Consider the following 12786-nt stretch of genomic DNA (forward strand, 5'->3'; position numbering starts at 1 on the left):
GATCTATGACATGCTACTGGCTCTTTCAATCATAGAAAAAGAGACTCATCTTAGTCTAAACTTATCTCCACCTTGATATCTCAAAAGCTCGATTTTCAAAATTTAACACCGCACAAAGTTGAATTCAAATCTTGGCACATGACACAAGCAGTATGCTGATGCTCTTTCTTATGAGAGTACCATTATTGAATGACACTACTCAAAAATAATATCAATGTACTAATAAATAATAACTTCATAAACTATTTATTCGTTTTAGTAGTCAAAAGGAGGGAGAAGAAAACTCAAAGGGCCAGGGTACAAGACCATTCTACATTATCAAGCAAAAAAAAAACAAGATCCTACGTTTGCCTTATCAGACTGTCAATAGAATAAAACAATCAGAAAAGCAAGCCTCACCAGAAACTGAACTATAATTCTGATCAAAATTGCCTCTTAATTTTCTCTCCCCCCTAAACCAAAATAAAATATACAATGATGAAAGAATATATCTACCAGCACTAATTAAATAGTGAACAAAAAAAAGAAAAGAAAGAATATATCTACTGAATTGAATGTTCTATATGGTGAAAAGAATTTCTATCAGTCTTACCATGTTTACCAAAAACCTGGAATGCTGTATGCCTCATCAGATAACCCTGTAAAATGGCTTTGAATCGCTAGTGAACCGAAATTGCTGGGAAGCTGCTTTGTTCTCCCCTTCCTCCTTGAAAGCAATTTTACTTGACATAAAAAAATGAGAAGAATAAAATGTCTCCAACTGTGCTGTTAGATGTAACTAGGCTTCTCTTATATGCAGCAGTTTTCCGCTCTTCCCAGTTTAGGAAAAACAAGGGTTCAGTAGCTGTACTAGAAGTCGAGTGTTTCTACGTTAGTATAAAGTCATCTAGATTTAGCTTCTAAGTATCCTATCATCCAAGTGATCTCTGCTTGTACCCATTCTTCATCCTTTCGAATAGTTTCTCCTTAGTTTTCCTCTTTTTGTCCATCTTCAGCCTGTATCTTTCTTCCCTCTCCCTCTCATAAATTCCTTGCCAATGCACTTCCCCTGTCAATGGCCACAACCACATCTTCCTCGGGTGGTCTTCATCATCTGCAGCCTCTGCTAGATCTTCATCCATGCTCTTTAATAATGTAAAGTTAAAATATCTAGCCCACATAAATTCTTTTCTCTGATCAACTGGATGTTGCTCTTCGAGCAAACCAGAGTGTGGCTCTATGTAGACCATCCTTCGCCCACTATGGTAAGCCCAGACATTGACCAAGAGTTCCAATACCTGACAGTAACAGTGTTTTTTCTGCCAATAATTAAATAAACAAAGAAGAGCACTGTTATGATTATACTCTCACTGAAACCCACAGATGTTATAGGAACCACATAACTTACCTCAAGCTCAGAGGAACCCAACAAACACAAATTGACCTCACCAGAGTTGGTATGCAAGGCATCAAGGGAATCAACAAACATCCTGCAGTCCGATTATATAAGTTTCCCGTCATCATCTACTGTACTTTGCTCGATATTGAAAAGAGAAAAACAGATAAGATGCAAAAAAAAGAAGAGCAGGCTCTGTAGATTACCGTGAAAACATTACAAACTCCAGAAAGGAAGTGGTTGGCATCACCCAGCTATGCAAGGCAGACCAGTGACCATCATCTTTGGGCATGGGAGGAAGAGCTTCCGTATCTGATGGCAATATATACATCTTGCGAAAAGCACTTTCAAAAGCAGTTCTGCAGGCATTTAAAGTAATCTTCTAAGCCACTCCATATATTTTTCATTTAGCAATATAACTAATTTAAGATACCCACCTATCTAGTGCAAGTTACATAACAAAGCAGCAGTTGTATGTCCATATAACTCAACCAATAGCCTATCAAGACCCTATCAGACCCAGGCTTGGTTAAGAAATTTGGTCCAAATTTTTGAAAAGCCCAGCTTCTAGCCCCATAAAAAAATGAATAAGCATCCACACCCAGTTTCAGCACATGGCCACCTCCTAACCTATAAAACCAGATACTCGGGTTCTTGAACAACAAATGTTAAGCTTTAAATAGACCAAGCCCAAATCCCAGCCAATGACCGATTATCATCTCCTCACCTATTGATTTGACCTTGACCCATGTTCATGAACAAGAAATGTTGAACTTTGATCAGACCAGGCTTAAAACCGAAAAAAGGATGCTAAGAATTAGGCCGAAGTCACAGCCAATGATCGCCTCTTCACGACCCTGCCTATCTTGTTTTCAGCTTACTAAAAGGTGTAATGGAACAGGTAAAAGGAGCTTTTACCATGTAAACATATCAATCTTTCCTTGGTCTCCTATTTGTAACAATAATCAAAATGGTACCATGACAACTTCAGGAAAAAAAAACCCTTGACATATTTGATTAGAAAAGCATCTCAACAGGAAGAAGGAACTTAGGGAAGAGCAACTTGATGTAGGAAGAAATTGTCTGCATATCTACAACATGACAAGATGGCAAGCAAAATACGCTCATTCAACTCATAGAAAATTAAAGTGCAAATCTTGGCATCAGCAAGGCATGACAGATGACACCATCACCTAACATGCATGACAAATCATATTTCCAACTGATATTTAGTAAAACAAACCTGCAGTGTCCAGCATTTAACAAATCACACATTGACCAAAATGTGAGTGCATCATTGGTGCCTGCACCTCCACCATCAATGTCAAGGCGCGCCCAAAAGTACATTACATCTCGTTTACTTCCTTGAATAGTTTCTTCCAGAACTTCTTCAGCTCTTGTGGACAATGAAACCTATTTAGAGAAAAAGACTGAGCAGTCAATAATTGCAAACTCCAAAACTTGATACTTGTAGACTTGAATCAAAAAAGAAATGGATTTCTTTTGTTTTAGGAACTATTTTTTTTCTCCTTTATAAACTAACAATAAACAGAGTGAACAGATGGAAAGCTAAGATTATAGTAGAATAAACAACTCTTCCTTGATTTATTTGAGTGCAGAGGAGAGTAAAGTAGTGAGTTTATACACCATTATCATTCCACCCTGATTTAAGATAGTTCTAAAAAAAAATTTTGAGGGGTAAAAGGGAAATCATCCTGAATTGGGGGAATTGAAAAAAAATGATTAACGGGGGATTTCAGGGATTTGGTTCACCTTCAAACCATCCCCCAACACCCCCCTCAAAAAAAAAAAAATTTCCTAACAGGATAAAGTAAACCATTTACTCCCTTTAACTGTACTGTGTTCTACCCTCCTTCCATCACAACACTAAAAAATTTGAACAACCAAAAAATTAGTTCTTAAAACTCCAGCTAATATTCAACAATTAAACGCCATATCATCAATATAAGGAATACCTTCCTACCAGCAGCGCGCCATGATTGAAAACCAATCCAAGGTCTCTTGTGAATGTTATCCACCCTATTTGCAATGGAAAACATCCCTCCAACTTCACATAACAAATCCCTGTAGTGAGTGTCATTCAAAACTGGAAGTCGGCCAACTGCATCCACATCGTCTGATCTCAACCTCCTTGCTTTCCTAGACTGACATATAAAATGAATAGTTACAAATGTGAAAACTACTTATTTTTATACATCATTTGTCAGTAGCCAAACAATATGAAAGGAAAGCTCCTCTACAAGGTGAAAAAAAGACTAAGGAGCACTACAGCAAATACTAGAAATCTATAAATATATAAGCAGACTACATTAAGGAAGAAAAACGGTGGGGCTGGAGGGTGGGGAAGCTATGATCTGTACAAAGTTTCTCCCACTGCAAATTTTCCATGTTAGACTTTTGAGCAAGCATTCTATTCACCGTTTGCAAGAAAACTCAAGCTACCCAAGAATTACTCAAAAAGATTCAAAGCATTTTTGTCAAGAACTATGAGAAGATATTGTTTATACAATACTTTCTGCTACATGATTTCTCTTCAATTGAATCAAAACTCGATCATAGTTAGATGTTCCAGATCATAAAATCGCAAAAACACTTATGAGAAAATGATGAAGAAGACATAAAAAGAAATGTAATGAAGATTGATTAAAAGATAAAATACCAAATATGGATTAGGAGAAACTCACAAGACTTAGCCCTCGGTACAAAGATCCATGGTGCAAGAATGGCCAGGCCCCAGCCCCACTGTAGATCTCATAAATGCATACTGGTTGACCTGTCCTTTCTAGCTCTCCCTCATCTCTTTCATTTGCCTCAAACTTCAGCTTCTCAGATCTCCGAGCATTTCGATATATATCATCCCATACACCAGGATTTCTCTCCATTCTTTCTTCAACCTACAGAATTAAGGAAAAAGAAATAATATTATTTCACATCACTGTGTATTCATGAGAAAGTTAAATATAATAAAAAGAAAATAGTTACAAGAGGACATGAACTAGGGCAGGGTGGGGGGAGATACAAACAAATGACTGTAATTATTAAGAATTATCATACCTCGTCCATTTCAAGTCTTTCATAATCTTCAAAATTCTCAATTTCCGTCACGATATCCCAGTCTTGTTCAGTTGGGATATCCTGATCCTGAATCTCAGCTCCATACTGAGATATGTCTGACGAAATGGTGTGCTTGGTAAATTCCTCCTCAAGGGCATAAACAACACTAAAATATCTGGAAATATCACCAGTTCCGTGCTCGATTTCCATCCCGAAAACATTCCATTCCCATGATCCCAGCCTAAGTTGAGAGACAGGAGCTGGCAGCAAGACATCTGATGGGAAATTGAGTAAATTTTCAAGAAGGCTTGCATAACCAGTTATGCATTCAGATGCCAAAATGTTCTTAGCAAGCAGTCTTCCAGAAGAAGCAACTGTCTGAGCAAATCTGGAGAGTCTGCCATTCGAAATCAAAAGAGAGAAAGCCCTCAACAAAGCATCAGGCTGATGTTTAGGGAAAAAAACACCATGGGTTCCATCAACCACCTGTCATTTCAGAGCCATTTAAAATGTAAGATACAGAATAATAAGTCCACCCTCTCTCTCTCTCTCTCGTGCGCGCGTGCACACACACACATACACAAAAAAGAAATTATGAACTAAGAAGAAAATAATTTAAATGGACGTACATATTTTTTCATGATAGGAAAATCAGGTGTGATGACAGGGATTCCAAAGGTCATGGCTCGGATAATTAATGAAGGAAACCCCTGTTCTTCTTGGGAGGTACCATATAGAACAATGTCAGCCATTAATAAAACTCCATTGACATCACCATCCAAGCCATAATGCCTAACAGAGCCTTGAGTAAGTCCTAGCCGCGATGCAACTTGCTGCATAGAAGTACAAGGTATAACATCAATCTTGAATGAAATAACACTAAGCCAGTAAACTAACCTCACTACAGTGTGCTGAACACACTATATAAGACTGAATTGAGGACAAAGGGAAAATTACATGACAGTTTCTTATGCTATCTCTCCAAGGTTTGCAGTCTTATTAATATCTCTAAGCTTCTATCCTTCTACCAGTATGTAACTGATTGAAAAGAAAAAAAAAAGTATGGCCTTACTACAATTTATAAGTTTTTAATTAGAAAAAAAAAAGCAAATAAAAAATTACAACTGAATGACCTAAGTTTCATATCCCCATGAAGTAGCAAATCAGATATAATTCATGAAGAAAATGATCATAAGTTCTTTGAAATGCCTCACTTAATCCATGCAATAATATTTCTTTGTTACCATTTTAATGTATTGTTTTCCCTTTCCATGAAAAGTAAGGAGCTTATGAATGAGCATGAGGATGCATGCAAACATATACCCCATTTTGAATTGAAAAGAAGTTTCACCACTAGAGTCGTGTGATTAATGGCTGCAGGGAATATAGGTATGCATGAATGTATGATGCACCTATCAACAGTTGACTACCTGTAAAGCATCATGATACCCATCAGTGGAGTTACCACTCAAGAAAATAAATTTAAATGACCCTCCTGCATCATTTCTCCTTGTGTATCTCATAAGAAGAGGCCCTATTGTGTGCATTGCAACAGCATAGTCCCATGATAACTCATCATAGAAGAAAGAACTTCCAACAACTAGCACCACCATATCATCCATACTAAACCCATTGTCCTTCCTTAGTTGATGCTTTGCGTGGGTCTTACTGTAACTTTCTGCACCCCACACATCCACTGGTGATCCAGGAATTACAAGGAAGTTTCCAGTGTCTAGCATGCTATATAACATCTGGTAAGAGAAGGAATAGAAATTAAGAAACCACATAAGATGTCTAATACAAGACCGTCTGAAAATTCTGTGTTTAAGTATAGACAGAATGTCAGATTTACCGGTAGAGTAAAATCAGGAAACACAATAACATTGGCCCTGGTAAAAGCACTTTTCCAATGAGAAACAAGATGCTCCAAGCCCATCTCCTCATAAACAGGAAGACGTGTTGCCAGAGTATCTTCTTGAATTATCCATATAAGTGGTACTGTATCAAAAGGCTCCTGCATAAGGCTGCATGGATATAAAATTCACTAATCATAGCATCTCAAACTAAAACAACACCTTGAGGGGTGTTGTAGTGTTCAAAAAGTGTCTATACATGAGAGACAGAGAACTGGCAAGCTAGATATAGAACGTACCTTGAGATGGCCTCTTTTGCTTCGAGAGAATCAGCAATAACACCTTCAAAGCTAGATATGGAAAATGCAAGAAAACATATATAATCAATGCCAGGTGAACAAACAAAAATAATTACCACTAAAAGGATTGTGACCAAAAATTCAAACATAAACCACTGCACAAACTGAAAATATAAATAAAAACCAATATAAACACAAATGAAAAGGGAAAAAAAGGGGAAAGAGAGAATCCATAATACAGGAATTAGATAACATACATTGACCAATCAATATGAACAAACTGCTCTGGACCTAAAAATGAAATCTGACCACTTATGTGCTCCCACATTGCATGTGCTTTGCCATTTGCTACTGCATAAATCTGTCAAATTGACATTGTAAGGATCCATAATACTTTCAGAACTGATCAGTGCATAACATACTTTACTTTCATGCCAAGGCTAATAGAAAGCAAAGCCATTCATACATAAGTATTAACACTTCCAACATGTTTCCAAAGTTATATAAGATGTTTTTATCATAAAATCTGTTGCATGAGCATATCCAAAAGGGGAGCACTAGGGAAATAAATTTAAAAAACTTTATTCACCTTTATTACATAGCCAAGTCTCTGAAGACTCTTTACCACAGTAAGCATCATCAATGACTGAGGGTCTTTCTTCATGTTTCCTAAAATCTGTCAATTATAAAAAAAATGCACAATTTAACTGCAAAAGTCAAACCATTTCAAATACAGAGACACCATAAAAAAGCTGCTTTTAGTGCGAGGTCTGGTCCACAATGATGCTAGTTAACTTAAAACATCTCCATTCTAATCACTGTATTGGTAAGCATTTAATATCACTATAACTTTGAATATCCTGCCATTCAAGCGTTATCCTTTCGATAATTATCTTGCCAAAAATAGTATTTTCCTTGAAATCAAGTTCTAATTTAGAAACCAAAATTTTGCAATAATCTCCTAATGACTTGTTGATAAATTGCTTAAATAAAACCACTTTATCTCCACTGGCATTCCTTTACAGAAAGGAGCAATAAATCAGGCGGATATATACTTATATTTCTTGATTTCTTCTGATTTTTAGTCCTTTGCCCCGCACCATCCTACAATAGGTTTTATATTGTTATACTTGTTTAATTCCTGATTAAGTTACTACAATCTTAATAAGTCATCAAAACATCTTACAACCAAACCATATACAGTATAAACCACCTATAACTCCAATTAAAGCAACCAAATCTCTTTCAGTCCTCAACACTTATTCTCCCCTTTTTCCCTTTTCTTTATGGTACAAGGTTTTTTTTTTAAGAAGGATAAATAAAAACAATTCTTATTTGATAATTTGTAAATCGCCTCATTACTAATGCCAAAAAAAACTTTGCTTGGCTGACAAGAAAATTCATAAAAACTTGATAAAGCATTGAAAAGTTTAATTTCCAATTACATAAATTTCTCACTGAAATTTGTTAGCTCAATTTTGAAGTGTTTAGTAGTTAAGACCAGCCAAAAAAAAAAAATTTACCATCTAATTTCCCTTGTGTTTTAATTAATTTTTTTCTATTTTATCTTCTTTTTAAATATTATTAGATGTGAAATATCTCTAAAATCACAAACTCCCTCTTTCGCCCAAAAAAAAAATCTATTTAATATTCAACAGCATATATCAAACAGTTTCCAATGCCAAAATTTAGTACTTAAAATTTTCACTGCTAAAATTCAGCATTTAATTTTTCAATATTTCAATTTATCAAACAGCATGCTAGAATAAAGAAGGGAAGTTATATATTATGAATCTTAATCTTAATGATACATACAAAAAGAACTTTTTTGCTTAACTCCAACTAACAATTTAAGAAAAAGGGTAACCTATAACAATGCCTTTGTGCTAGCCTTCAAGTTCTTATTCAGCAACTACCACCTACATTTCTTTTTAAAATAAAAAAGAAAATCATTAGCAATTCATAAGTAAAGTAACCATAACTCCTAAACCAGAACTCCTTAACCAATATATAATAAAAATTCAAAAATTTTAAAAAAAGGACATTCAACTTCAACAAACTAATCCAAAGTCATAAACTACCAACTGAGAAGATTATGAATTTAAGTTATTGCTCAGAAGCACCAAAAGGAGAAGTTTCAGCTGCACTTAACACTCTAATGAAAAATAAATATCTAAAATACTAATTCCTACCAAAAATTCAAAACCTAAAACTTAAAATAAAATTTCAGTCACATTAATTTTTTCCAATACTGCAAACACAGAAAATAAACAAGAAATAAATAAAAATATCATCTTCACATTAATTAATCCAATTAAAAAAAAAAACATAGTCACTCACAAGAGCAAGTCTAGGGCCACGAACGCCGATCCTGGCCGTCGATCTCATTCGATCAAGTCCACCGCCTTCGGCGACCCACCGTGACATCCCTGCCGGCATAAACTTCAACGTGCTCCCGAGCCTGAGCCCTTCTCTAACAGACTTCCTCCAACCCCTCTCTCCTCCTTGCCTAAACACCACCGCCGCAATCGAACTCTGCATCAGCATCGACGCCATAGCGAAAGCGAAAACCGAGAAAAATATCAAAAAATAAAACAAATGAATGCCTCGCAAAGGAAAGAGCAAAAATCCTTTCCGGTTGAACCGGGGACGGTTCCGGACTAAAGGCCGGTCGAGTAAAGAAGACTGCTTGGTTCGATCCCGGGTGTGGATAGGGTTTCTCTTGAAAGGCAATCGATCACGGATCGAGTAGAATCCTTGATCGTCGTCGTTGTTGTTATCACTGTTTTTGTTTTTGCCATTTTCGTTTCCATTGCCGTCGAGTATCGGAGGAGACGAGTTTCGGCCCATAGGAAGTGGCACCTTATTTATATCCCTTCTGTTATTTTCTCGAGAGAGTGACGGAAAATTTTCAGAGAGGAAGTTTTGTGAGAGCTGGCTTTGAAAGAGAAATTGAAGAGTGACGGAGTCGAGTTGTTGTTGGATTTTTTTTTCTTTTAGCGATTTATGAAATCTAGGTGTTCTTTTCTTTGTTTTGTTTGGGAAAACGACGGCAAAAGTCCACACTACCAACAATAAAACGCGTCAAATTATATTTTCTTTTTTTTTTAATTTTTGTAAAAAAGGTCCTGTCACCTCACCAACTCATCCTAAATAATGACAACTGGAAATTTATTACGGCATTATCCAAAAAAGAAAATCAAGAAAATGAAATCATAATTAGAAAATTATTATTATTATTATTATATAGTACTAATTTAACATTTTTTTTGTTGGGATTCCCCCTGCTCCTATTGCCTTTAGATTGGTTTTTAGTTCACAAAATGATGATTTTGGGATATCTTCAGCATTTTTTATGTGAGTTCTATTTCACAGTTAAATTAATAGGGTGTATGGGAATAATAGCTTTAGCTTTACATGTAAAACTTTTAAATTATAGTTTAATTTCAATCAAGAGCCAAAAAATTAAATTAAAGAAAATAGATATAATATTTAAAAATTTTTTGAATTATTTAAAAATATTAAATAAATTTTGATTGTTTACTATATTTAAATTTTATGTTCACGTGATATTAATATGAATGATAAGAAATGTTTTGTGATCATGTCATCATGTTATGTTATTTTTTACTATAACATGTTATTTTAACATCACGTTATATAAAATGATAAATGATATTTTGATTAATGATAATTTACCGTTTATAAAATAAAAATATAAAAACTTGATTGAATATAATAAAAAAATGAGAATTTATTTGAATTTTTTTAATAGTTTAAGCGATTTTTCAAATATTATGTAAAGAAAATAATAATTTTAAATAAGATAAAAAGGTGGTAAATACCAAAGTAAACAAATAATAAACATTAGAAAAAGCCAAATAAAATCAAATAAATGTTTGCATTTAGAGAAAAATATAGCCAAGAAATTGAACTGCATTGAGAAAAAGATTATTTTATTAAAGCATCAAATGATATCAAGATTACATAAATGAAGAGTCACCTAAGTATTTAGTTCATTAATTGATGCATTATCTCCTGTCTAAAAAGTAAGATTTAAATCCTCCTTCCTCTAATTATATATATATAAAAAATTACATAAGTGAAAAGGGTGCCTGTCCTTCCGCAATTAATTCTAGGACTAGGCCTAGTTAGAGAATGAGCTAAAAGATTAGCCGTCCTCCTATTATAATGGAAAGAATAACAATCAATTAAAAGAAGCTGAGCCTTAGTATCCTCAACAATCAAAGCTAACTACCAAAGTCTAGTCTGTGCGTGACTGCAATTCACTTTCGAGCATGTCTACTTGAATGAAACCCAACCCGAAATGACATGGCTAATTAATTCTAATTTTTGTGGACCTTAGGAGAAAAAGTGCCCACTTTCCCTCTTCTTCTGCTTCACAAATATATATATATATATATATACTAACTTTGTAAATCANATATATATATATATATATATATATATATATATAATAAAAGAAGACATAATGCGAAAATATATTCTAAATTATTAAAAAAAATTAAATAAAATTTTTATTCTTTTATTGTATTCAATCAAATTTTTGTACTTTAATTTTAAGTTAAATATACTCTTATAATTAGCGATTGATTCATTATCATTAGTTAAAATGTTACTTGTCATTTTATATTCATGAAACGTTGACGTGGTATTAGTGTGAGGAGTTAAAAATATTATATGATTATGTTATCATATCACATAAACATCTATTATGATAAGTTATCATGTCATCTCAACCACACATGACATAGAATGATAAATAACATTTTGATTATCAATAATTAATTAATCATTAATGATAAAGGCTCATTTAGTTCAAAACAAAACTATTAGAACTTAATTAAACGTAATAAAAGAATAAAAATTTATTTGAATTTTTCTTAAATATAGTTCAAGAACTCTTTTAAGTAGTATTATGTCAACAAAAAAAAAATTAAAGTTAGATAACTAAGAATATAAGTTAATTTTTTAAGAAGAAAATTGAATAATTAAAGCAAACATATATAACTTAAAAAAATAAACAATATAATACTAAAATAAAACCATATGGAAGCAAAAGGAAAAGGAAGAGCAAATGAAAAGAACAATAAACCTAAGAAGGGAGAGCAAAAGATATGTTGCATATAAAAATATCGATCAAAACACATAAAAATTATAAGATGTATTTTGGTATAGTTAATAGCCATATTGTCACGACCCGAAACCTCTCTCGGGCCCATGACAATTTCCATGACGTCCCGATTGATACTCATTACCCGAAATACCAATCGGAACCTCGCAAGGCTTACATATCAGTTTTAAATAATTTTCAGTCGTTTTCGACTCAAGTAAATTAAAGATAAAAATATAACATTTTTATATAAAACAATATTTATAGAAACACGTGCAAGTAATCTTTTGTAACTTAAAAGTAAAATAAATTCATACATACAATAATTTACAAAGTTATAATGTACAATAATAATTACAATGACAAGTGGCTCGTAAATACACCAAGCGTTGGTGATAGTAACCTATTGTCTGTGAGATAGAGGGGTCAACTGGAATCCTCGACAAAATCGATATCTACAAGCTACCTCAAGCTTGAAATATTTGGAAAGGAGGTGAGTGAGATTTCGCAATCCCAATGAGTAAACAAACATTATTATAAATATCTAAAGGCGAGTAAAATGGAGGCAAGTTTGAACAACAAATCACAAACCATTTTATAAGGTTTTCGATTTATTTCTTAAACCATAAAATATTTGTAATTTACCAAAATAGTTGTTAAGGCTTATGACTTTTATTAAAAACAGTGCTCAAGCCAAAAACTAGTCCTCGGGGATACTTTGGCCGAGGCATCTAACCTAGTCCGCCAAGGTTGTTAAGATATTTACATATTAAACACATGTTAGTTTTGAAAACAAGCCATTCCTTGGCGTTGGCTGAGTTACACATTCACGTGGGGGTTCGACGTGAAGTGAACTCTAACACTACCTCGGGAATTACCCTCATCGCCTCTACTACCGGAGTAACTATATAACCGGGTTTATTGTGCCCCTCTAATAGGCAGTCCACGAAAACCCGCCACTGTAGTGACTAAACTCACCAACTTTAATAAAATTTTGATAGTATAATGTGGCTTTTATTTATTTACCCAACCTGCATAGTAAAAGACAGC

At 34.0% G+C, this 12786-nt stretch overlaps 1 protein-coding gene across 1 annotated transcript; it reads right to left on the reverse strand.

Annotated features, from left to right (window-relative positions):
• LOC18586561 lies at window positions 218-9627 on the reverse strand. Its single transcript, XM_018129576.1, has 14 exons — window positions 8943-9627; window positions 7192-7278; window positions 6860-6963; window positions 6603-6653; window positions 6303-6474; window positions 5881-6201; window positions 5080-5283; window positions 4451-4936; window positions 4081-4290; window positions 3352-3540; window positions 2619-2788; window positions 1582-1734; window positions 1388-1469; window positions 218-1298 (listed from the first exon to the last, which is right to left on the reverse strand). Exons 1-14 carry the CDS (start codon window positions 9450-9452, stop codon window positions 912-914), a joined length of 3126 nt encoding a protein of 1041 aa, XP_017985065.1. The 5' UTR covers window positions 9453-9627; the 3' UTR covers window positions 218-911.

This window comes from Theobroma cacao, chromosome 10, assembly GCF_000208745.1.
Source record: "Theobroma cacao cultivar B97-61/B2 chromosome 10, Criollo_cocoa_genome_V2, whole genome shotgun sequence".
NCBI classification, from domain to species: domain Eukaryota; kingdom Viridiplantae; phylum Streptophyta; class Magnoliopsida; order Malvales; family Malvaceae; genus Theobroma; species Theobroma cacao.